At 40.0% G+C, this 20235-nt stretch overlaps 1 protein-coding gene across 1 annotated transcript; it reads left to right on the top strand.

Moving 5' to 3' along the window:
- Positions 1–206: 206 nt before the first annotated feature.
- Positions 207–14874, top strand: dlst.S (dihydrolipoamide S-succinyltransferase (E2 component of 2-oxo-glutarate complex) S homeolog). The gene is given in 15 exon segments (NM_001087234.1): positions 207–302; positions 4171–4204; positions 4283–4328; positions 4432–4487; positions 4608–4682; positions 4966–5021; positions 5103–5214; positions 7573–7728; positions 7968–8044; positions 9694–9791; positions 10702–10832; positions 11324–11397; positions 12174–12257; positions 12884–13051; positions 14317–14874. Coding segments are annotated over 15 exon segments (1359 nt in total). The 5' UTR covers positions 207–245; the 3' UTR covers positions 14452–14874.
- Positions 14875–20235: the final 5361 nt, after the last annotated feature.

The raw sequence follows: 20235 nt of genomic DNA, 5'->3' as shown, positions 1-20235 counted from the left end.
AAAGTTGGCCGTATAAGGAAGAAACGTCATGGGTTTGTAACGCCATCGTTCATTCCTCACACGCCCATAGCCAAATCAATCACATGCACAGCCTTAACCCGTGCTGCACCGTCAAGTACTACACTCGTCTTTCTCCAAGCGTAACCAAGTAATGCCTTTACCGGAAGTGACGATTCTCGTTTTCCTTCACCGGGGTCATTGGTCCGGCCCTGTTTCCGGCTTGTCCTTGAGCTGTGTCCGCAGCCATGCTGTCCCGTTGCCTTACCCGGTCCCTACGTCGCCCTTTGACTGCACTTAGACGGGTATGAAGCACATTATGTGCCTAATTCAGTATTAACTCGTGTGTCTTCCTGTTGCACTTGTCATGCCAGAAACTACAGTGTCCTCCATTTCTCTTGCACTTTCTGCTCTCAAGTCACAATGTCAGGTGACACTTATTGTACCGCAGTTGTTGGGAATTGTTTTCACGCCCGGTGGTGGTTGGTGTGTTACGTGGTGTTGAATGAGTTGTTAGTTTAGTATTACATAGAACTACTAATAGTTAATAACGTGTAACTTGTTTTAAAGCGTCTCTGGACATATTTAGTATGTGCCCAATAAAGTTGCTTATTGCATAAAAATCACCCATCAAATCCTCATTTTGCAAAGAAGGAACTGTTGTGTTGTTAGAGCTGTACGATACTATTTGTTGCAGTTAACACTTTAAAGTAGGGATGCACCGATTACACTATTGGATTCGGCCGAATCCTTCGCGAAAGATTCGGCTGAATCCTTCGCGAAAGATTCGGCTGAATACTGAATCCGAGCCTTAATTTGGATATGCCTTCTGCCCAGCCGAACTGAATCTGTATATGCAAATTGTTTTCTGACAAAAAGTCACGCAATTTCCCTCCCGCCCCTAATTTGCATATGCAGTTTCGGTTTGGCTGGGAAGAAAGATTCGGCCGAATCCTGCTGAAAAAGGCTGAATCCTGGATTTCAGTGCATCCCTACTTTAAAGGAGAGTTTAATCCTCTGCAGTAAACAGAGCTTAATTTATATGCCAGTGACCTCAAATGGGCAAGTGAATATCCGTAAATATTGCCCGTTTACAGCATTTAAATCGTCACCATTTTAATGTTACTCACTTATCACCTAACAGGATAAATTCTCGGACTGTACGGGAACAAGTACGGGAGTTAAATACACAACTCTCATAGCTGATGTGACCAAATATGTATGTGTGTCCTTGGTGTGTATGTGATCACCTCACCTCATGGGAGTCAAAGGGACAGAATTTAGTACTTAAAATGGCACTGAATCAGCAAGTAGCCAATGGCAATTACTAACTGCTTGGTAATGTAACTCATGCATTTACTGACTGTTGGTTATTCCGATGCAGCTGCCAAGTGAGTACTCTGCCTCTGCAGGTCATCCTACACTTTCTTGTCAGAAATAGAAGCAATGCTCCACCCAGACAACTTCCCATTAAAGCCACTCTGAGGTGATCCTGGCAAGAAGTGATAACAATTATCTATTTACCATTGTTTTATCCTGTAGCTTTGTGGCTCATTATTATGTGATAATATAGCCTGCATGTCTGAAAATTTCTATTTTAGTGTTAGGGTCTGGCCATACAGGCAGATTCGGGGAGATTAGTTTCCAGGCGACAAATTTCCTCTTCTTTGCGGCGACTAATCTCCCCGATCTGTCTTCCGCCGGCTAAAATGAAAATCACCTGGGGGCAGGCACACGGAGTGCTACGAGGAAACTTCGGACGACATCGGAAAACGTAGCGCTCCGTGTGCCTGCCCCCAGGCGATATACATTTTAGCCGGCGGAAGGCAGATCGGGGATATTAGTCGCCACGAAGAAGAGATTTGTCACCTGGTGACGAAACCCCCCCCGAAACTGCCCGTGTGGCCAGACCCTTAGGGTAGGACTACATGGACGTTTTCGGGGGGGATCTGACGCGCTGTGACAAAACGCATGCGACAAAAATATGGTAAGAGATAGAATTGTCGCATGGTGTCACAGCATTGATCCGACTGTCGGATGCAGACGCAGCGTGCAGCGATTGCATCCTACAGTCGCGTCGGATCAACGTTGCTACACCATGCGACAATGTATTTACCTCATTTTTGTCAATCGTTCATGTATTCCTACCCTTAAGCAGCTCAGGTGATTTTATAACTTGAAGTGATTCATATGCAGTTAAAGCTTCTAGGACTGTACACTGTAAGGTACGTGGGTGCTCTCTTTGTTGCTGTTATAAATAGCAACTAAATTAGATTTATTTTAAGTGGCATATTACTTGATAAGTGTTTCTCTTTGTATGTTTGTGGTGGTGATTAGGGAATTGTGTGTAAAAAAAAAAATAAATAAAATTAAATTAAAAAAAAAAAAAAGTCCAGGCCTGAACTGGCATTTCAGGTAAACAGAGACCCAAACAGCTCCCCAGCAGCCCACTAGATAGTAACATAGTAAGTTAGGTTGAAAAAAGACACACGTCCATCAAGTTCAACCTTTTTACTTTTTTAACCTGCCTATCTGCCAGTTGATCCAGAAGAAGGCAAAAAACTCATCTGAAGTCTCTCCAATTTGCCACAGAGGGGCCAGGCGACTAATCTCCCTGAATCTGCCCTGACCCTAAATGTATCAATTTAGAACAGTTAAAGAGTCGACGACCCCCCTCCCAGAGCTGCTTTAGAAGGTGAAAAATTAAAACGTACACTTCAATATTAGAAAAACGGTCACATAACATACAATGTGACTAGAAAAAGTCATTTCTGGTGAACAATCTGAACTGAACTGAAATAAGTGAAGGTGAACAACCCCTTTAAGGGGGAAAATTTGGAATGGACAGTTTAAAGGGGTTGTTCACCTTTAAAATATATTTTCGTTTGATGTAGGGAGTAAAATTCTGAGACAATTTTTATTTTTTCATTTGTGGTTTTTGAGCTATTTAGATTTTTATTCAGCAACTCTCTAATTTGCAAGAGACTGAGATATGAATAGAGGATGAGGAAGAAAAAGTATCAATAGCAATACATTTGTATCATCTTTTTTCATGGGAACCAGAAACATGATTAGGGATATATTGATCACAGCAGTTCTCCCTGTTAATAACTTTAGATAATGACTAGTAACACACTGAAAAGCTCATATAGCTGGAAGGAAACATAATGAAATATATTCAGATATGCCACTAAAAATATATCTGTATGTGTTTTCAACACAGATTGAATTAAAGGAACAGTAACACCAAAAAATGTGTGTTTTAAAGGAATGACAGTATAATGTACTGTTGTCCTGCAGTGGTAAAACTGTTGGGTTTGTTTGAGAATCACTACTATAATTTATATAAACAAGCTGCTGTGTAGCCATGGGGGCAGCCATTTAAGCAAAGAATACACATTAGATAACAGATAAGTTCTGAAGAATCCCATTGTATACTACAGAGCGTATCTGTTATCTGCTGTGTATCCTGTACGGTTTCTCCTTTTTCAGCTATGAATGGCCGCCCCCATGGCTACGCAGCAGCTTGTTTATATAAACCATAATTGTGTTTCTGATGCAAATACACCAGTTTTACAAGTGGAGCACAAACGTACATTATGGTTTCATTACTTTAGAAGATTTCTATTTTTTGGTGTTTCTGTGCCCTCAACTAAACTTTTGACAACTATTTGTTTGGATCTCTTTAACTTGGGAGAGTAATTTGACTAACTGCCTTTCAACCAGTTTACTCTGTGTAACCAATGTGGTGGGCTCCGGTGTAAATTGTAAAAGCTTTTTGATGTGACTGAAGAGTAATGTTTGCTGCAAAATGTAAAGAACCATCACTAGAACCCATCAAAATATATGGCTAGAAAGGAGTTCTCTGAGTAGTTTTCAGTACAACCCTGTCACACGAGGATAAATCCAACAAAATATTTGGAGGTGTTCTTTTTGTTCGCCCTTACCCGCGAGCCAGTACTTATGTTCCATTTATTACCAGGGAAAACATATCTTGTAGCTCAAACAATGACTTACTGTTAACCCAAATCAGAAAATTAATAACTGTGGTTTGGGCATTAACTGTTATAGTATTGGTATTTTAACAAGCAACTAAATGTAAAAAATAATTTTTTTGTACTCATAGGTAATAATGGTCCCACAGTAAAGATATTTATTTTTCTCTCTGTTTAGGGCCCTGGTGAGACACAGAGTCGCCCTCTTGTTGGTAAGTATCTTCTGCTCTATCTGTTTCTGCAGTCAGTTTCAGGGCATGTGAGAGATTCATTATTTGTTTTCATTTTAGAGATATCTGGGTGCTGTATATCACCAGCAACTGACTACAAGCCCAGGTAAGTCTAACAAAAAATTAATGGTGCTAGATACACTTTTTTAATTTTACATATATTTTTCCTTTTCTCCTATCATACTTTTTTATTTCTCTTTACTCCTCAGAGTATCTAGCTTTGTTTTGAGCCAAGTCCGATTCTACAGAACCTCTCTTGTCTACCGTGAGTGAGCGCACACACATAGTCTGGGGAATACAGTCTGCTCCATTTTTTTGTCTGCAGTAAAAATAATATATTTTATATGTTGATTAGTCTTTTAACCATTTCTACTCTGATGTGTAGGGCAGGATGCAGTTACTGTTAATACTCCAGCATTTGCAGAGTCTGTAACGGAAGGAGATGTCAGGTGGGAAAAGGGTAAGTACCTCCACCAAGCAGTGGAAAACACTGGTCATTTACAGCCCTTTCTATGACTATAGACCAGCAGTCTGCACGAGAATATGTTAATAGGGTCATTCATTTACTATGAATTTTGATTCACTTCAATAAAATAGTGTTGATCCCTGTTTGAAGCCTGTCTTCCATGTACTGCTGAGGTACATCAAAATTACCTCTACTGCTTTTGGCTAACTTTTGGCAGCCATTTCCCCAAAACTTTGTGTTTTGACTAATATTGATGCCTCCATGTTGTATCTTGCAGCTGTTGGTGACACTGTCTCTGAGGATGAAGTGGTTTGTGAGATTGAAACTGATAAGGTTTGTGTGCAAATCATTTCATGTTTCTGTATATTTTTGTTTTATGCAACCAAAAAATTATATAGCATTTTCTATTCTTAGACCTCAGTTCAGGTACCATCCCCATCTGCAGGGGTAATTGAGGCTCTTCTTGTCCCAGATGGAGGAAAAGTTGAAGGTGGAACGCCACTTTTTGTGCTGAGAAAGTCTGGAGGTATGTGAATAATGGGGATGCTTTGGGTCAGACAGGGAAGCTGATGAGATGGTCAGAGAAAAATAGAGCAAATGACAGCAGTCAAAGGTTCTACTGATTCACAAAACACTCCAGAGGAGGAAGGGTAAAAACACTTTCTGCCAGCTTTAAAATGGTTAATTAGCATTTAAATGAATAATCCTTTTATTAAGGTACAGTTGCACATATGTTTATACAGGCTATGGTTTTGTTTAGTGCAGGGGTTTCCAGACTCTTTTTACATGTGAATCGCATTCAATTGTAAAAAGAGTTGGGGAGCCACACAAGCATGAAAAAACTTCCTGAGGGGTGCCAATTAAGGGCTGTGATTGGCTATTTGGCTGCCTACAGGAGGCTCTTTTTTGGCAGTATGCCTGTTTGAACTAAACCCTTAATTAAAAAGACCCCTACCCTAAATAGACCCCCCCCAGCCTAGCTGTTACCCCTGGTAAATGCACCTAACTATTTTCTTATCCCTCTGTGCAGATTCAGAGCATCGGAGTTCACGGGCCGATATGCCGCTCTCTTCCCAAAGATTACCGATGTGAAGAAGATGGCACTCGTGAACTCTGATGCCCTGAATCTGCACCGAGGGGTGAGTAAAGAGTTAGGGGCATTTACCAGGGGTAACAGCTAGGCTGGGGGGGGGAGCAGAGAGGGGGGTCTATGTAGAGTAGGGGGGAAGGGTTTTTTTTTTAAACTAAGGGTTTAGTTCTCTTTTAAGCAACTATAACATGCCTCCAAGCCTGGTCTTTAAAAAAAAAAAGCACCTGCTTTGAGGCCACTGAAAGCAACATCCAAGTTAGTGAGCAACATGTTACTAACGGGCCACTGGTTGGGGATCATTGATTTAGAGCATTAAGGGTAGACTTGTGAAAGTTTACCTTTAAAATACAAATACGTACAAAACTGAGATATTACATAAGTACACACATAAGTACACACTAATATAATTTTATAATACAATTAAAAAGACATACATTACCGGCTAGGAAGTCCCTTTGTGTCTGGGTGCAAGGGGGAAAATGGACATGCAATCTAATATTTGGATCTTCAAACTGCATAATAAATACCAAGAGTTTGGGTCTGCTTTTTCTTTTCATACTGGAACATTTCCTCCTTCCTGTTACCTGTGCTTAAAGGAGAAGGAAAGCTACGGAGGCATTTTATTGCCAATAGATTAGCTGCAATAGTGCAAGCTAGAATGTTATATTTATTCTGTAGAATTTTATACCATACCTGAGTAAAAAGCTCTAGAAACTCTCTGTTTGTTTAGGATAGGAGCTGCAGTATTAATGTGGTGTGACATCACTTCCTGCCTGAGTCTCTCCCTGCTCTGGGCTCAGATTACAGTAGAGAAGGGAGGGGGGGGGGTGAGAGGAGCAAACTGAGCATGCTCTTGCCCAGGGCAATGAGGTTTAAGTTGAAGGCAGGAAGTCTGATACAGAAGCCCATGAGTACACAATAGAAGGAATGAAATGCAGTGTTTCTTTTGACAGAAGACTCAGAGCAGCACCATTTTGAGGGTTTACTGGTATATTTAGGTGGACTTTTCTGATAAGGCTTACTTAGTTTTAACCTTTCCTTCTCCTTTAAGGTAGGAGAGCACAGGATCATTTACATTCGTTGTGAATGAGTGGTGGCTCCAGGACACAATGTCCCATTAGTACTTCCCAGTACCCAAATTTCAGCAAAATATTGGTATGCTGTGTTATAGCGTGGTAGATATAGAATGGCCCTGTCGGGTATCTTTTAGAATCATGTGATCTAATTATCAGTAACGCAAACTCCAAGTATTGGATAAAATCATCCGGAAGGTATGGGATCTTTAAAAATGAAACAAACTGCATTGAATTAATTTAAAATCACAAATGCAGAACTGTTGTTCTGTCACCAGAGCAGAAGGAAAGGATCCTGGGATGAAGCTGTTAAGTGTTTTCCTCATATTTTTTGGCTCTCTGTATCTATATTTAGAATCTCTTAATCAGATTGTGAATTGTGAAGATGTAGCTCCCATGGCAACATTCATTTCTGTAATCCATAGATTGTCCCATAACAGGACCCCCTGCATCTCTTGGTCCACCATCTGGAAAAATAACCTGGCCTTCACTGGTCTTGTAGCAAGACAAATTCACCAACTACTTAAAGCCTCCCTTCTGCAATCTCTGAGAGAGTCTCTATGTCTTGAGACCAAATTTTCCCAGGTTAAACCTTATAATGCTAGAGTACTGCTGCTCTTGCATGACACACAAAAGGTGTTTTGAATGGTGTAATGGTCATTGGTTTGGTTGGAGGTATTCTAGTCCTTTGTACATTTGCTGATTTTTTTTTGTTTCAAAGCTGCTCCTTCTAAGGCCAAACCAGCTGAGACTGTGGCAACTCCACCTGCTCAAGTACCTCAACCTGCTCCACCTTCTGCTCCCTCATCTGGGCCCATTCCTACTGTCATCCCACCGGTGCCTCCTGTATCTACACAGCCTCTGGAGTCCAAACCTGGTAAAATGGGTAGCAGGGTACATTCTAATGTTCAATCTAAACTGTATATGAAGTCGTTTTTCAGACATGGGTTTTAGAATTGGTGTCTTCAAGACTAAATATATTGAAAGATATGTTCACTGAAGTGTTAGAGATGAGGTTTATGGGTGTAAGGGAATATGTTTTATATACAAGCTATGTTAATTGGGTAAATACTGGTTGGCTCAGTGTGGGCTTTTTTCATTGAATTTATTTTTTAGTGTCTGCAGTAAAGCCATCTTCTGCTTCCATTGTGGCTGATGCTACCCAGCCTACAAGTGCGCGATCAGAGCATAGGGTAAGTTTTCCACTGTTACAGATTCTGCTTTGTTTCTTCAACTGTCCTAACTTGACTGTTTTTTTTTTTTTGTTTTTTTTTAAACAAATAAGCTTGCTGGTATCTGCCTTGGGAGTTTGCACAGACCTAAGCAGATCCAATAAAGCACATTGGTAATACGGCAATTGACTTTGGGGAGTTCATGTCTGTCCTACCTGTTTTTATGGCAACTATTAGGGGCAGATTTATTAAGGGTTCAATTAAAAATTAGAATGTCTGATTTTTTTTCAACTAGGGAATTATCCAAACTCAATTCCAGTTTTTTTAAAAAATTAGATTTGCAAGATTTATCATACTCTGGCCCTTTAAGAATTCAAATTTGCCACCTAAAACCTAGCAAATTAATGTTTACTATAAGTAATAGAATGAGTGTGCGCCTCCTAAGAATAATATCACCAAAGTTTATGGGATCAGTTCCGTTCCCCAAAAGTTAGTCTCTTTAAGCACACGTTGTCTCAGTACAGCGATCACTTTCTCACATCCACCACTCCTCACGATACTCAAAAAGGTTGAATATTGAGGGTTAAATCTTTCGACTTGGAATATCGAAGTTGAAGGATTTAGCGCTATCCGTTTAAATCCTTTGAATCGTTCGATTCAAGGATTTTAATACATCGATCGAACGATTTTTGTTTGACCAAAAAAAGCTAGCAAAGTCTATGGGGACCTTCGTCCCATAGGCTAACATTGCTAACATTGACATCGGTAACTTTTAGGTGGCGAACTAGGGGGTCGAAGTTTTTCCTTAAAGAGACAGTACTTCGACTATCGAATGGTCAAACGATTTTTAGTTCAAATCGTTCGATTCGAAGGTTGAAGTAGCCCATTCGATGGTCGAAGTAGCCAAAAAAAACATTCGAAATTCAACGTTTTTTTTCTTCTATTCCTTCACTCGAGCTAAGTAAATGGACCCCTATGTGTAGTACTGTGGTATTAATGATCAGATTCCTGAAGATTGTACAGGATTCTTCCGTTCATATAATAGAACAGGCTCCCAAACATCGGGTGCTCCAGCTCACAATACAGTCTGCTGCTTTTTCTTCCACTTACACACCATCTCCCTTTCTCTTCCTGGTTGCTGCATGCAAACTACGGATCCCCAGGAGGGTCAGTCCACTGAGCTCTGTGTCTTGGAAAACGTTTTCGAGCAACAAAACAGGGGCTCAGAAGATTCAATTATACTTTACTACAACAAATGAGTATCCAGACTTACAGTCAATATTAAAACTTATGTTTAAGTCAATTGGAGAGGTCCAGAGATCAATTTGGAGATGTTTGCAGCCTTCCTGACATTCAAGTTTTTTTTTGGAGTTAAAAACTCGAGTTTGATCAAATTCTAAATTCGATTCCAGAAAACTGTCCATGGGTACCAGGTTTTTCAGTGTGTGAGATTCCATCTACTGTTATGCAGCTACTAAAATCCACAATAAAGGAGCCATTCAATATCAATTATTGCCATCTTTTTTCGAGAAGCCAGTAATGACCACGTGCAATGTAAAAGGGATTCCCTGGCTAGCATTAGGTGTTACATAGTGTACCCTAGTTTTACTTTGTGGGGCACACACATTGTTTATTTAGCTCAGAAAGGCCTGTTTCCTTTACACATTAAGGTGAAGATGAACCGGATGCGTCAAAGAATTGCACAGCGTCTGAAAGAAGCACAGAACACATGCGCCATGCTGACAACTTTCAATGAAGTTGATATGAGGTCAGTGTAATTTTTAGGGAAAGGAAAGAATTACTGTTCAGTTTTCAAATTGTTTACCAGAAATAAAGACTTTTCTTAGTTACTTTTTCTTTTTTATTTGTACCTGTCTTCTAATATTAAAATTCAACATTTAAATTTTCACCTTCTTGTATCTTCCTGAAGCAGCTCTAGCAGGCGAGGTTACCGAAACTGTTCTAAATTGATACGTTTAGTTGATACATTTCTTATCTTTGGCCCTGCTGAGCAGAATCCCTGAGTTTCATTAAAGGCAGCTGTTAGAATTGATACAATAGTTGCTAATACTCCAGAAATACTGCAGCTCTAACAGGAAGACGTATTGAAGCAAAAGACAGAACTCTGTCTGTTAAACATGTATGGTTTGGTTTGTTTGCACCGTTTTCTATTTAGGATTACCCAATGGCACATACTACTAAAAAGTATATTATGAAAATGGTTTATTTACATGAAGCAGGGTTTTATATATGATCTGTTTTATGCAATATATTTTTATAAAGAACTACATTGTTTGGGGTATATAGTTTTTCTTTAAGGTGTGTGCCAAGAGCTGTTCTCATGTGTGAAGGTAGAAATGATTGTGGCGCACGAAAGGTGCTGGGTAGTGGTAGGCGAATCTGACCTGGTTGTTTTTTTGGGGTTTTTTTGCCAAAAAATTTGCAAAATTCCAAAAAAGTTGCCAAATGCATTGAAGTCAATGGATGGTTTTTTGCACAACAATTTTTCAACTGTGCAACAATTTTTTTACTATCCAAGTAAATATTTAATATTCTATGGGTGATTTTTCTTGGCGGAAAAAAAATTAGCTCATCCCTAGTGCTGGGACAGGTGATGTTGCTTAAAAAGGTTTTTTTAGTTCATTGTTTTTGCCATTAACAATTGCTATCATATACAGTAACATTCAGCAGATGAGATCCATACACAAAGACGCCTTCCTGAAGAAACATGGCTTGAAATTAGGATTCATGTCAGCCTTTGTTAAAGCTTCAGCCTTTGCTCTGCAGGATCAGCCAGCTGTCAATGCAGGTACAACTAAATGCATACTGTCTATTGTTAGACTTGATCGGAAATCCTGATGTTGTCAGTTTGTGCATTATTATCAAACAGTTTCAGGATCATTAAAACAATCTTTCCACCTTGGCCTGCCAAACTTTTTTCGAGTTCGCCTAAGCAATATGATACCCTCGTCCTTTATTAGATCAGGTCATTCTAAACCTTTTGGTTCCCCACACACACAATTCCGTGCTCACAGCATAAGATCTTTTCATTTTTCCACAAATGTACTAAACATTTAAATTCACTTTTAGAATAACTATTACATTTTAAAACTTCATCTCATCATAGTTATCCCTAAATTCCATTCTGCTGGGTCCACTTTTCAGTGTAATAACCTCAGACTTGTTGAATATAGTGAATGTTTACCGAATCCCTACAATTTATTTTTGGTATTAGACCCATGTACATAACATATTTACATTTTTTTGGAAAGTAAAACATCTCGCATTGTTCTGTTGTAGTGATCGATGATACAACCAAGGAGATTGTGTACAGAGACTATATAGATATCAGTGTGGCGGTGTCTACCCCCCGGGTAAGAAACTGCTATGAAACCAAATATTGTTATTTATATTAATAGGAGGAAATTAACACTAGTAATAATAGTAAAGGGGGTGCTCAATGGGCAACAAATTACAAGTATAATAAGATATAGCATTGTGTTTCATAAAATGACTAATTTGCTGGGAAACAGAGTACTGCACTGTCCTGATTCATTCTCAGGATATTAAAATAGTTCTTATAGGGTAAAAGCACATGCTAAGATTCAGGGAGATTTAGTTGGCGACAAATCGTCTCTTCTTCGGGCGAATAATCTCCCCGAAAAGCCTTCCCGGCTAGAATGTAAATCTTTGGCGGTATGGCACCCGTGGCACTTCGTTTTCCGAAGTCTCTCGAAGTTGCCTCACGGGGAACTTCGGGCCACTTCAGAAAACGAAGCGCTCCTAGTGCCATCCCTCTGGCGATTTAGATTCTAGCCGGCAGAGAGGCAGTTTGGGGAGATTAGTCGCCCGAAGAAGAAGCAGTTTGTCGCTGGGCTACTAATCTCCCCCTGTAGCTTTGTGTGCCCCTGCCCTTAGAAAGCATAGACCTTGTTTAGGCACTTTGCACATGTTAGCATTTTTAGCACCAGGAATGTTTAGGGTGTCCGCAGACAACTTACGTGGGTGAATGGAGTATGTCGAGAGTAAAATAAAACAGTAGAAACGTAGACTTAAATTGTAGGTGTCCGTATCTGTAGAGGAATATTTTTTATGGTATTCATTAAAACTGATAATTAACACTAATCTGTATGACATTTTTTCCCTTCAGGGTCTTGTAGTTCCTGTGCTGAGAAATGTGGAATCTATGAACTTTGCAAATATAGAGAGGACAATTACCGAGCTAGGGGAAAAGGTGATGACCAAAATTTTTCATTGCATTCCCCATAAATCTTTACCCTCCTTCCTCTAGAAAATTATTGCAAAAGTCTTTATCTGCTGAAATGAAAAACGGTGTTGGAAGGTGAACAACCCCCACGGCTGTATAGCTTCTTTGGTTTTTAAAAACTGTAGTAGTGCTTCTGCCACATTTTCTAAACAGTAACATCAAAATTTGTACAAAATCATTTCAGATTTTTGTTTTTAAGGTCCTTTAAGGAACAACCTCCTTATATACTTTTCCTGCACTGCATTGTACTTTGCACACTTGAGTAACTAAGGTTCAGCAAGCTGTGAAAGCAAATTTTTGCTACACTACATATAGCAAACTGCACATTCCTAAAAAAAAGTTTTTCATTTTAAATTCTAAATAGCAGGACATGGTCACATATTAGATCAGCAGGTACCAAATATAAAAATTGTATCTTTGTACTTCATCATAAGGTGTGTGATGGGATAGCAGAGTCTACAATTTAACATTTCACACGCATGTCATTTGAAAGAGATTTGTACAACTGTGGTACATTAAAAAGACAGTTCAGCATGCTCTGGCTTCATGTGCGTTTATTATGACACAACTCTACCCTCTACCTTTTCTTGCAGGCTCGGAAGAATGAACTGGCTATAGAAGATATGGATGGAGGGACCTTCACAATTAGTAACGGTGGGGTGTTTGGCTCCATGTTTGGGACACCGATCATTAATCCCCCACAGTCTGCTATCTTGGGAATGCACGGCATATTTGATCGTCCTGTGGCTGTGTCGGGCAAGGTCTGTAAAAAAATAAAAGAAAACATAGGTTTGCATGAGTATGGTGGTGTAGTTTGCTTGCATTTTTATTCTAAGCATATTTCCATTATACATTGAGAGCAGTATTTTTGTCCCGACAGGACAAGAACTGCACTCACAGGACATGTTCAAAGTGTAGAAAATAATATATCTTTATTTCAACTTTTCTGCTACAAACTCAAGCCGTTCCTGAAGACGGCTTGAGTTTGGAGCCGAAACGTTGAAATAAAGATTTATTATTTTCTACACTTTGAACAAGTCCTGTGAGTGCGGTTCTTTTTGCAGTTCTATATGATATTTTTAACCAGCACCTGGGCAGTGACTACCTGAGGATTTTTGAGTGCACCGGTATGTTGTTGTGTATGTGTATATATACACACACACATATATGTGGTTTGTTTTTTTGTTTGTTTTTTTATAAACTTCATGCATTATGCAACTATGTTGTGAACTCAGTTTAACCTTACCAGTATTGCCCCCAAAAGTGTGAATGCCAGAATATTTTGGCCATACAATGAGTCCACTCTGTGCTTTGCCCAATATAAATTGCACTCACTGTGTTTACCAGCAGTGCCTTGAGTATGTATGGAGTGTGCCTGTGTAATCCAGGAGAAATAAAGATTAACTAAAGTAGCTAGAAATGTTGTACATTATGTTTTGGATTTCTGTAGCAGCCCAAGGCAACCACAGCCCTTTAGCAGGGGAGATTTGTACCCCAAAAGATGCCCCAGTAGCCCCCCATCTTCTTTTCTGCTACATGGCAGCACAGAAACCAGTGCAACTAGCATAGGAATTTAATATTCCGCCCCTTAGCATCAGCTTATACTACAGACCAACCTCATTTTCTGCTTGATAATTTGTGACAACCCCTAAATTTAGCTTCTCAACAGCTGCTCAGACCCCACTGAGCATGTGAGTGTCACAGACGCTTTCCAAGATGGTGACCCCCCCCCCCCTGTGACAAGTTTGAAGTCCTGGATCATTGCTGCTGTTGAGATGCTGAAACGTTAGGCTGGTGCAATAAGTTCAGTATGTAAAATATGGCATTTTTAGCCATGCTTATTTTTAGGGTTTAGTTCGCCTTTAAAAGTACTCCATGCCTTTCATATCACAATTCCTAATCTGCACCATAAGTAGTTTTTTTCCTTTTTGGTCGATGCTCTGATTGATCCTATTGATCTGTGTTGTTGCATTTTCTCTTGGTTGGTCATTGTATTTTATTAACACTTTTGCTTCTGTCCCAACAGGTGGAGATCCGTCCTATGATGTATATAGCCCTGACCTATGATCACCGTCTTATCGATGGCAGAGAAGCTGTCCTGTTCTTGCGCAAGATCAAATCTGCAGTAGAAGATCCCCGTGTTTTGCTGCTGGATTTGTGAGGTTCTTCCCGTTCACAAGGACTTTTTCATTATGTACCATCTCCCTATTTTTATGTTTCTTTATGTGATACAACTGGGACCGCACAACTACCCCTCTAGAATCCAGGTGGTGGATGCCAGTGTATTTTAAAGACTTTAAAGTATCCCTAGCAAAGTCCTTCTCTCTTCCCTGTGAAACTGAAGCATGTCTGCAAGTAGAGTCCTCAATGGGCACACCTCAGTTTGGGTGCAGACACTGCTCCATTTTTGTTTGCCCTGAGAGATGGGTGATTTTGACCTCACCCTCACAAGCCGCTTCTTCTAGCCAATAATGAGGGTGTATACACTTTACTGCTGGCACCTTGCTATATGCCATTGTATGGAGCTAACTACAATATTTAATTATATTGATTTTAAATGTTAAATAAATTCTATTAAAAAGTTTCCCTTTTCATGTTTTTGCCGGTGCATGGCCAAGCAATGCCATTTTTTTTTACATATATGTTGTGTGTCCAGGTTAAAGGGGAACTATCGTGAAAATGGAAGTGGAATATAATAATCATACTGAAGTAAGAAACTTCGTAAATACAATCAATCAATTGAATATCCTGCATAGTTTTGAAATAATCAAGTTTCTGTTCACTATCCCTCTCTCAGCATCTGTTTCTCTTCATTCTGTCTTCTTGCAGCAGTTGGGTGTCAGATAATCATTGACCATTAGATCCAATATATATTATATATTAGAGAGAGAGAGAGAGTGTCTGTAGTAATGGCACTCACAGGATTTATACAACAAAGTCAATATGGTTTGAAAACCAAAAAGAAGGGTTTATTAGTCAAACGTTTCGGTCCCACACAAGAACCTTTTTCAAGGATACCTACATACATATAAAAAACAAAGAGTCTGTTCCAGCTCCTCGCTCTTCCCCCAACCAGTCACATGACTTGGGGCAGCTGGGAAATTGACAATATGTCTAGCCCCATGTCAGATTTCAAAATTGAATATAAAAAAATCTGTTTGCTCTTTTGAGAAATGGATTTCAGTGCAGAATTCTGCTGGAGCAGCACTATTAACTGATTCATTTTGAAAAAAACCATTTTTTTTCCCATGACAGTATACACTCCCGAAACGCGTTGGGCATTGTACAGCTACCTGCCAATAAAGTCTTGTCCAGAAGTGCCATCCGTTTAGTTTGTCATATATACTGTATGGTGGAAGCCATTAGTGCGCCTGCACAGAAAAGAGTAACGTAGTGGCCTATTTAAAGACAGCATTTACAGCCTCCTGGTGTAAATGGTGCTCGTTTCAAAGGAGGATTTTGCCTGAATTTTTTCCTAAGGAGCCTAAAGGTATCTTTGCATTTTTATTTAAAAAAAAAAAAGAGAAGCAAATATCTTATGTTATCTTATAAAAGTCTTATGTTGCTTACCTACCTTAGATATCAAGCCCAGGGGAGAGTCAAGGGCCTAGAAAAAGAACAAGGAAGAGCAAGCATATTGTTTGTAGGGAGTGTGAGGCACCCCTACCAGAGGGGGCATTGTGTGGAGTGTTTGAAGTGGGAATCCAAGAGGGGAGACCCAGCGCCGATTCTGTAGAAGGAGCAGCCTGAGGCCCCCCTTGCCGGCTTACCTGTCAGTAGGGGAGGCAGGAACACTAGTACGGAGAGTGCAATTGCGCTCTTTCGCAATAGTACAGCCAAATTTCCGGTTTCATGGTCCATAATAGAGAAGACCTTAAATTTCAGGGAGTTAAAAGCAGTAAGCTTGGGGTTAAGCTTTCAGAAGTTTGTTGTGGGGAAATCCGTAAAGGTCCAGACGGACAACGCTATGGTCATCTCCTATATAGATCGTCAAGGGCGGGGGCCCCGGTCCAAAGACTGGTAAGTATGCTGCAGAGGTCCAACAGGATTCCTAAGTTATTTTCTGCCCAGCTGGGTAGGGTGGGATAGGTATCTACCGTCCCTATACCCCTACATGTGAGTCTGAGGACCACGCGGCTCTCCTGGTTCACTGCATTGTGTGGAACGGGACTGAATCACAAGTATACCTTTGCTGAGGCAGCAGCTGACGCTAGAAGGGACATCTCAGGAGCATCTCACGGGTTCTGCTGGCTCATCTGTGGTAGTTTTTAAAAGGGTCATTAGAGGTCAGTTCTTGTGGCTTTACTAACTCTTTGGTTTATGTTTTTCAGTCCTGGTTCTGGTAAGTCCCTTGTGTTCTCTGGGGTTTACCCTTCAGTTGTTAAGCTTAAGAGAGAGAGAGACAGATGTGCTTTACAGAAGTCCAGGCTTCCACATGATGATCCTAACAGGAGCTGTCCTGATTGCTTTACAGAGAATTTTCAGCAAGAAATGCCTGAGTCTATGTCCAATTTCATGTCCTGGTTCAAAACAAATATGCAGCAGACCTTTGTCACATTCAGAGCCTCTGTTGAATCTGAGACTCAACACTTCTTCTGCTAGCCAGAGATTCATGATATGTTGATGGAGAAGTAAGAGAGGACACTTATGTATTTGCTGTGGAGAATATAGATCATCTAGTTAAGGCTATCAGGTCCTCTATGGACCCTAAAGATGAGGATAATCCAAGCTCCAAACAGGATATGATGTTCATGGGTCAGAAAAAATCCCCTAGCGCATGGATGGATTTTCAGGTAATGAACATTTTATGCACTGGTACAACTGGTGTGTTTGCTTCAGCAACATTGGGATAGTTTATATAAACAAGCTACTGTGTAGCCATGGGGACAGCCATTCAAAGGTGAAAAGGCACAGGATACACAGCAGATAACAGATAAGCTGTCGTAAACAATGGGATTCTCCATAATTTATCTGTTATCTAATGTGTATCATGTGCTTGAATGGTTGCCCCTGTGGCTACACAACAGCTTGTTTATATAAACTATATTTGTGTTTGTCAAGCTAACACACCAGTTTTACCAGTGCATAGCAACAGTGCATTATATTGTCATTCATTTAAAATGCTTTAATTTTTTTAGTGTTATTGTTCCTTTAAGGCTAAGGAAGGTTAAGCCTTCCCAAACCAGGCTGATAATAAAGAATCAAGAGAAAATTTACTTCCTTTTTCCCCCCGCAAGGTGTAAATCCCGGTACAGCCTCAAGAGGACTGGCTAGACTGGAGGAAGAATGCGTCTTGCAGCCTAGCCAATCCCCTAGTGGCAGAACAGGGACTTCTACTTTGAGGGGAAAAAAAGCTGAAGTTTATTCCATGTCTGCTTCTGTGATTAACTTTATACTCTAGAAAATGGACTACAGAGAGTAAATAAATATGTTAATTAAGATGGCCATAGATCAGGGATCGCCAACCTTTTGAACCAGTTAGCAAAATTTAGAAGTAAAAGGAGTTGGGGAGCAACACTAACATGAAAAATGATCTTGGGTGATAAATAAGGACTGTGATTGGCCATTTATTAGCCCCTATGTGGATTGTCAACCTACATTGAGGCTCTGTTTGGCAGTGCACCTGGTTTTTAAGCAACCAAAACTTACCTCCAAACCTGGAATTCAAAAATAAGCTCCTGCTTTGAGGCCACTGGGAGCAACATTCACGGGGTTGGGGAGCAACATGTTGCTCGCGAGCTACTTGTTGGGGACCACTGCCATAGATGCAAAGATCTGATCGTATGAATCGAGGATTCATAAGATTTTCGGACCATGTGTGGAGAGTCCAGACATTTTTCGTCCGGCGGAGATCGGTTGTTTGGTCGATCGGACAGGTTAAAAGATTTGTCAGCTGCGGGTAATATCTCTGCATGTATTGCCGATCGTACGATTTCAGTGGGAGACTGTCACTCGCTTTTGTCGGACATAACTTTCATATGATTGCTGTCAGGGGCAGAACATCAGCTGATCTGTTCTCTTTCTACTTTATTTGATCTGAATGGTTAATGGCAGGTCGGGAGATGGGGAAGTCCGATTGTACGATGATTCGTAAGATCATATCTTTGCGTCTGTGGCCAGCTTAAGAGTAAAAGAAAAATACAGCTGCAGCACCTCTGTTGCAAAAAGTGAAAACTTGAATTTATTATTATGTCAAACAACCAGGCAACGTTTCGAGCTTATCTCACCCTTTTTCAAGGGAATAAGCACTACACCTACCCATCTTGCCACTAGTGAGAGGCAAGACATTTCTTGGCATTTTGTTTATTTATTACTGAGATACAAACAAAGGTTCATTACAAAACTAGAACAGCTTCTTTTACCCCCTTACCTGCCCCAAATATTAAATTCTAGAGAGTTAGCTATCATAGACCGTATAACATAGCAATAGCTCTTTCTTCTATGGCTCGCCCTGTGTTTACAGGACATAAGCAGAGAGATAAAATCAAAACATCCTGGCAAGGAATGGTTAAAGGAACAGTAACACCAAATAATGAAAGTGTTTTAAAGTAAAGAAAATATCATGTAGTGTTGCCCTGCACTGGTAAAACTGATGTGTTTGCTTCAGAAACACTACTATAGTTCATATAAACAAGCTGCTGTGTAGCAATGGCTGATAAGAAAAAGGCTATATGGCACAGGTTAAACAGTGGATAACAGATAACACCATTATGTTCTACAGAGCTTATCTGCTATCTGCTGTGTAACCTGAGCCTTTTCTACTTTGAATGGCTGCCCCCATTGCTACACAGCAGCTTATTTATATAAACAATAGTAGTGTTTCTGAAGCAAACAAAGCAGTTTAACCAGTGCAGGGCAACACTGCATTATATTTGTATTACTTTAAAACACTTTCATTATTTGATGTTATTGTTCCTTTAAGTAGCCTTCCCAAGTGCAAATGTTACCCTCCACCTATGAGTTTTTCCAGTGCATGATGTAATTTATATATCACTTCTAAGGAATGGTTGAAGCCTGAGAGGAGACTCACTTTGTCTAAGAAATTTTAGGTATTTCCATTTGATGATAAGGCTTCTGCAGCATGGAAGCATCCTCCCAAGCCGTTAGGCTCTGCTGGGGTTTAGGAATTCGATTAATTAGGAAATTAGAAACATTAAATCCCAGCAGCCCAGCAGCAGCCTATCAACAGAACAATGGGAAGGTAATCAGATAGCTCCCTGACACCTCTGCTGAAGGATACATCTCCCTGAACGAATACTGTTTCTATGGGCTAATAGCACTGCTGCTACTGTCTTGAATTTTAGCAAGTGAATAAACAGGCAAAACTGCCTATACTACCTCCCAATAAATTAAGGTGGCTTCAGGCATTTCTCTGCCAGCTAAAATACACTATGGAAAAACGGTCCCATTTCTCGTTAGTCTCAATTAACTTGTACAGTAAAGAATATATAGTGAATAAAGTACCCCCTCTTGTAAATTATAAAGATATAAGTTACCGAGGAATTTCATGACCATATAAAAATACGAGGCTGAAGGCCAAGTGTTTTTATACAGGCCATGGAACTCCGAGGTAACATAATACCCTCATATGTTGCAACAGGGGGTACTTTATTATAATACACAAGTTACAGTGAGTCATGTGACAGAAATGACATCACAACTCACTGTTTATAACTGATGACATCACTATTGTAATTCAAAATCGGGAGTCCATATCATTAATCAGCCAGGCACAAGGGACTCGCCCCAGTTCAGAAAGGCATTCAACTACAAAAAATTTTTATATCAAAAACGATATAAGTCCCAGGCCTCTTCAAATAAAAAAATATTAATTTATTGTAATTCACATTAAAACAGTAGCTAGTACATACAACCCCACATACCCCACCTTACGCGTTTCGCACCCTCCGGCGCTTAGTCATATGTCCTATGACTAAGCGCCGGA

This window comes from Xenopus laevis, chromosome 8S, assembly GCF_017654675.1.
Source record: "Xenopus laevis strain J_2021 chromosome 8S, Xenopus_laevis_v10.1, whole genome shotgun sequence".
In the NCBI taxonomy this organism is placed as follows: domain Eukaryota; kingdom Metazoa; phylum Chordata; class Amphibia; order Anura; family Pipidae; genus Xenopus; species Xenopus laevis.
This window is presented reverse-complemented; position numbering and strand designations above follow the sequence as displayed.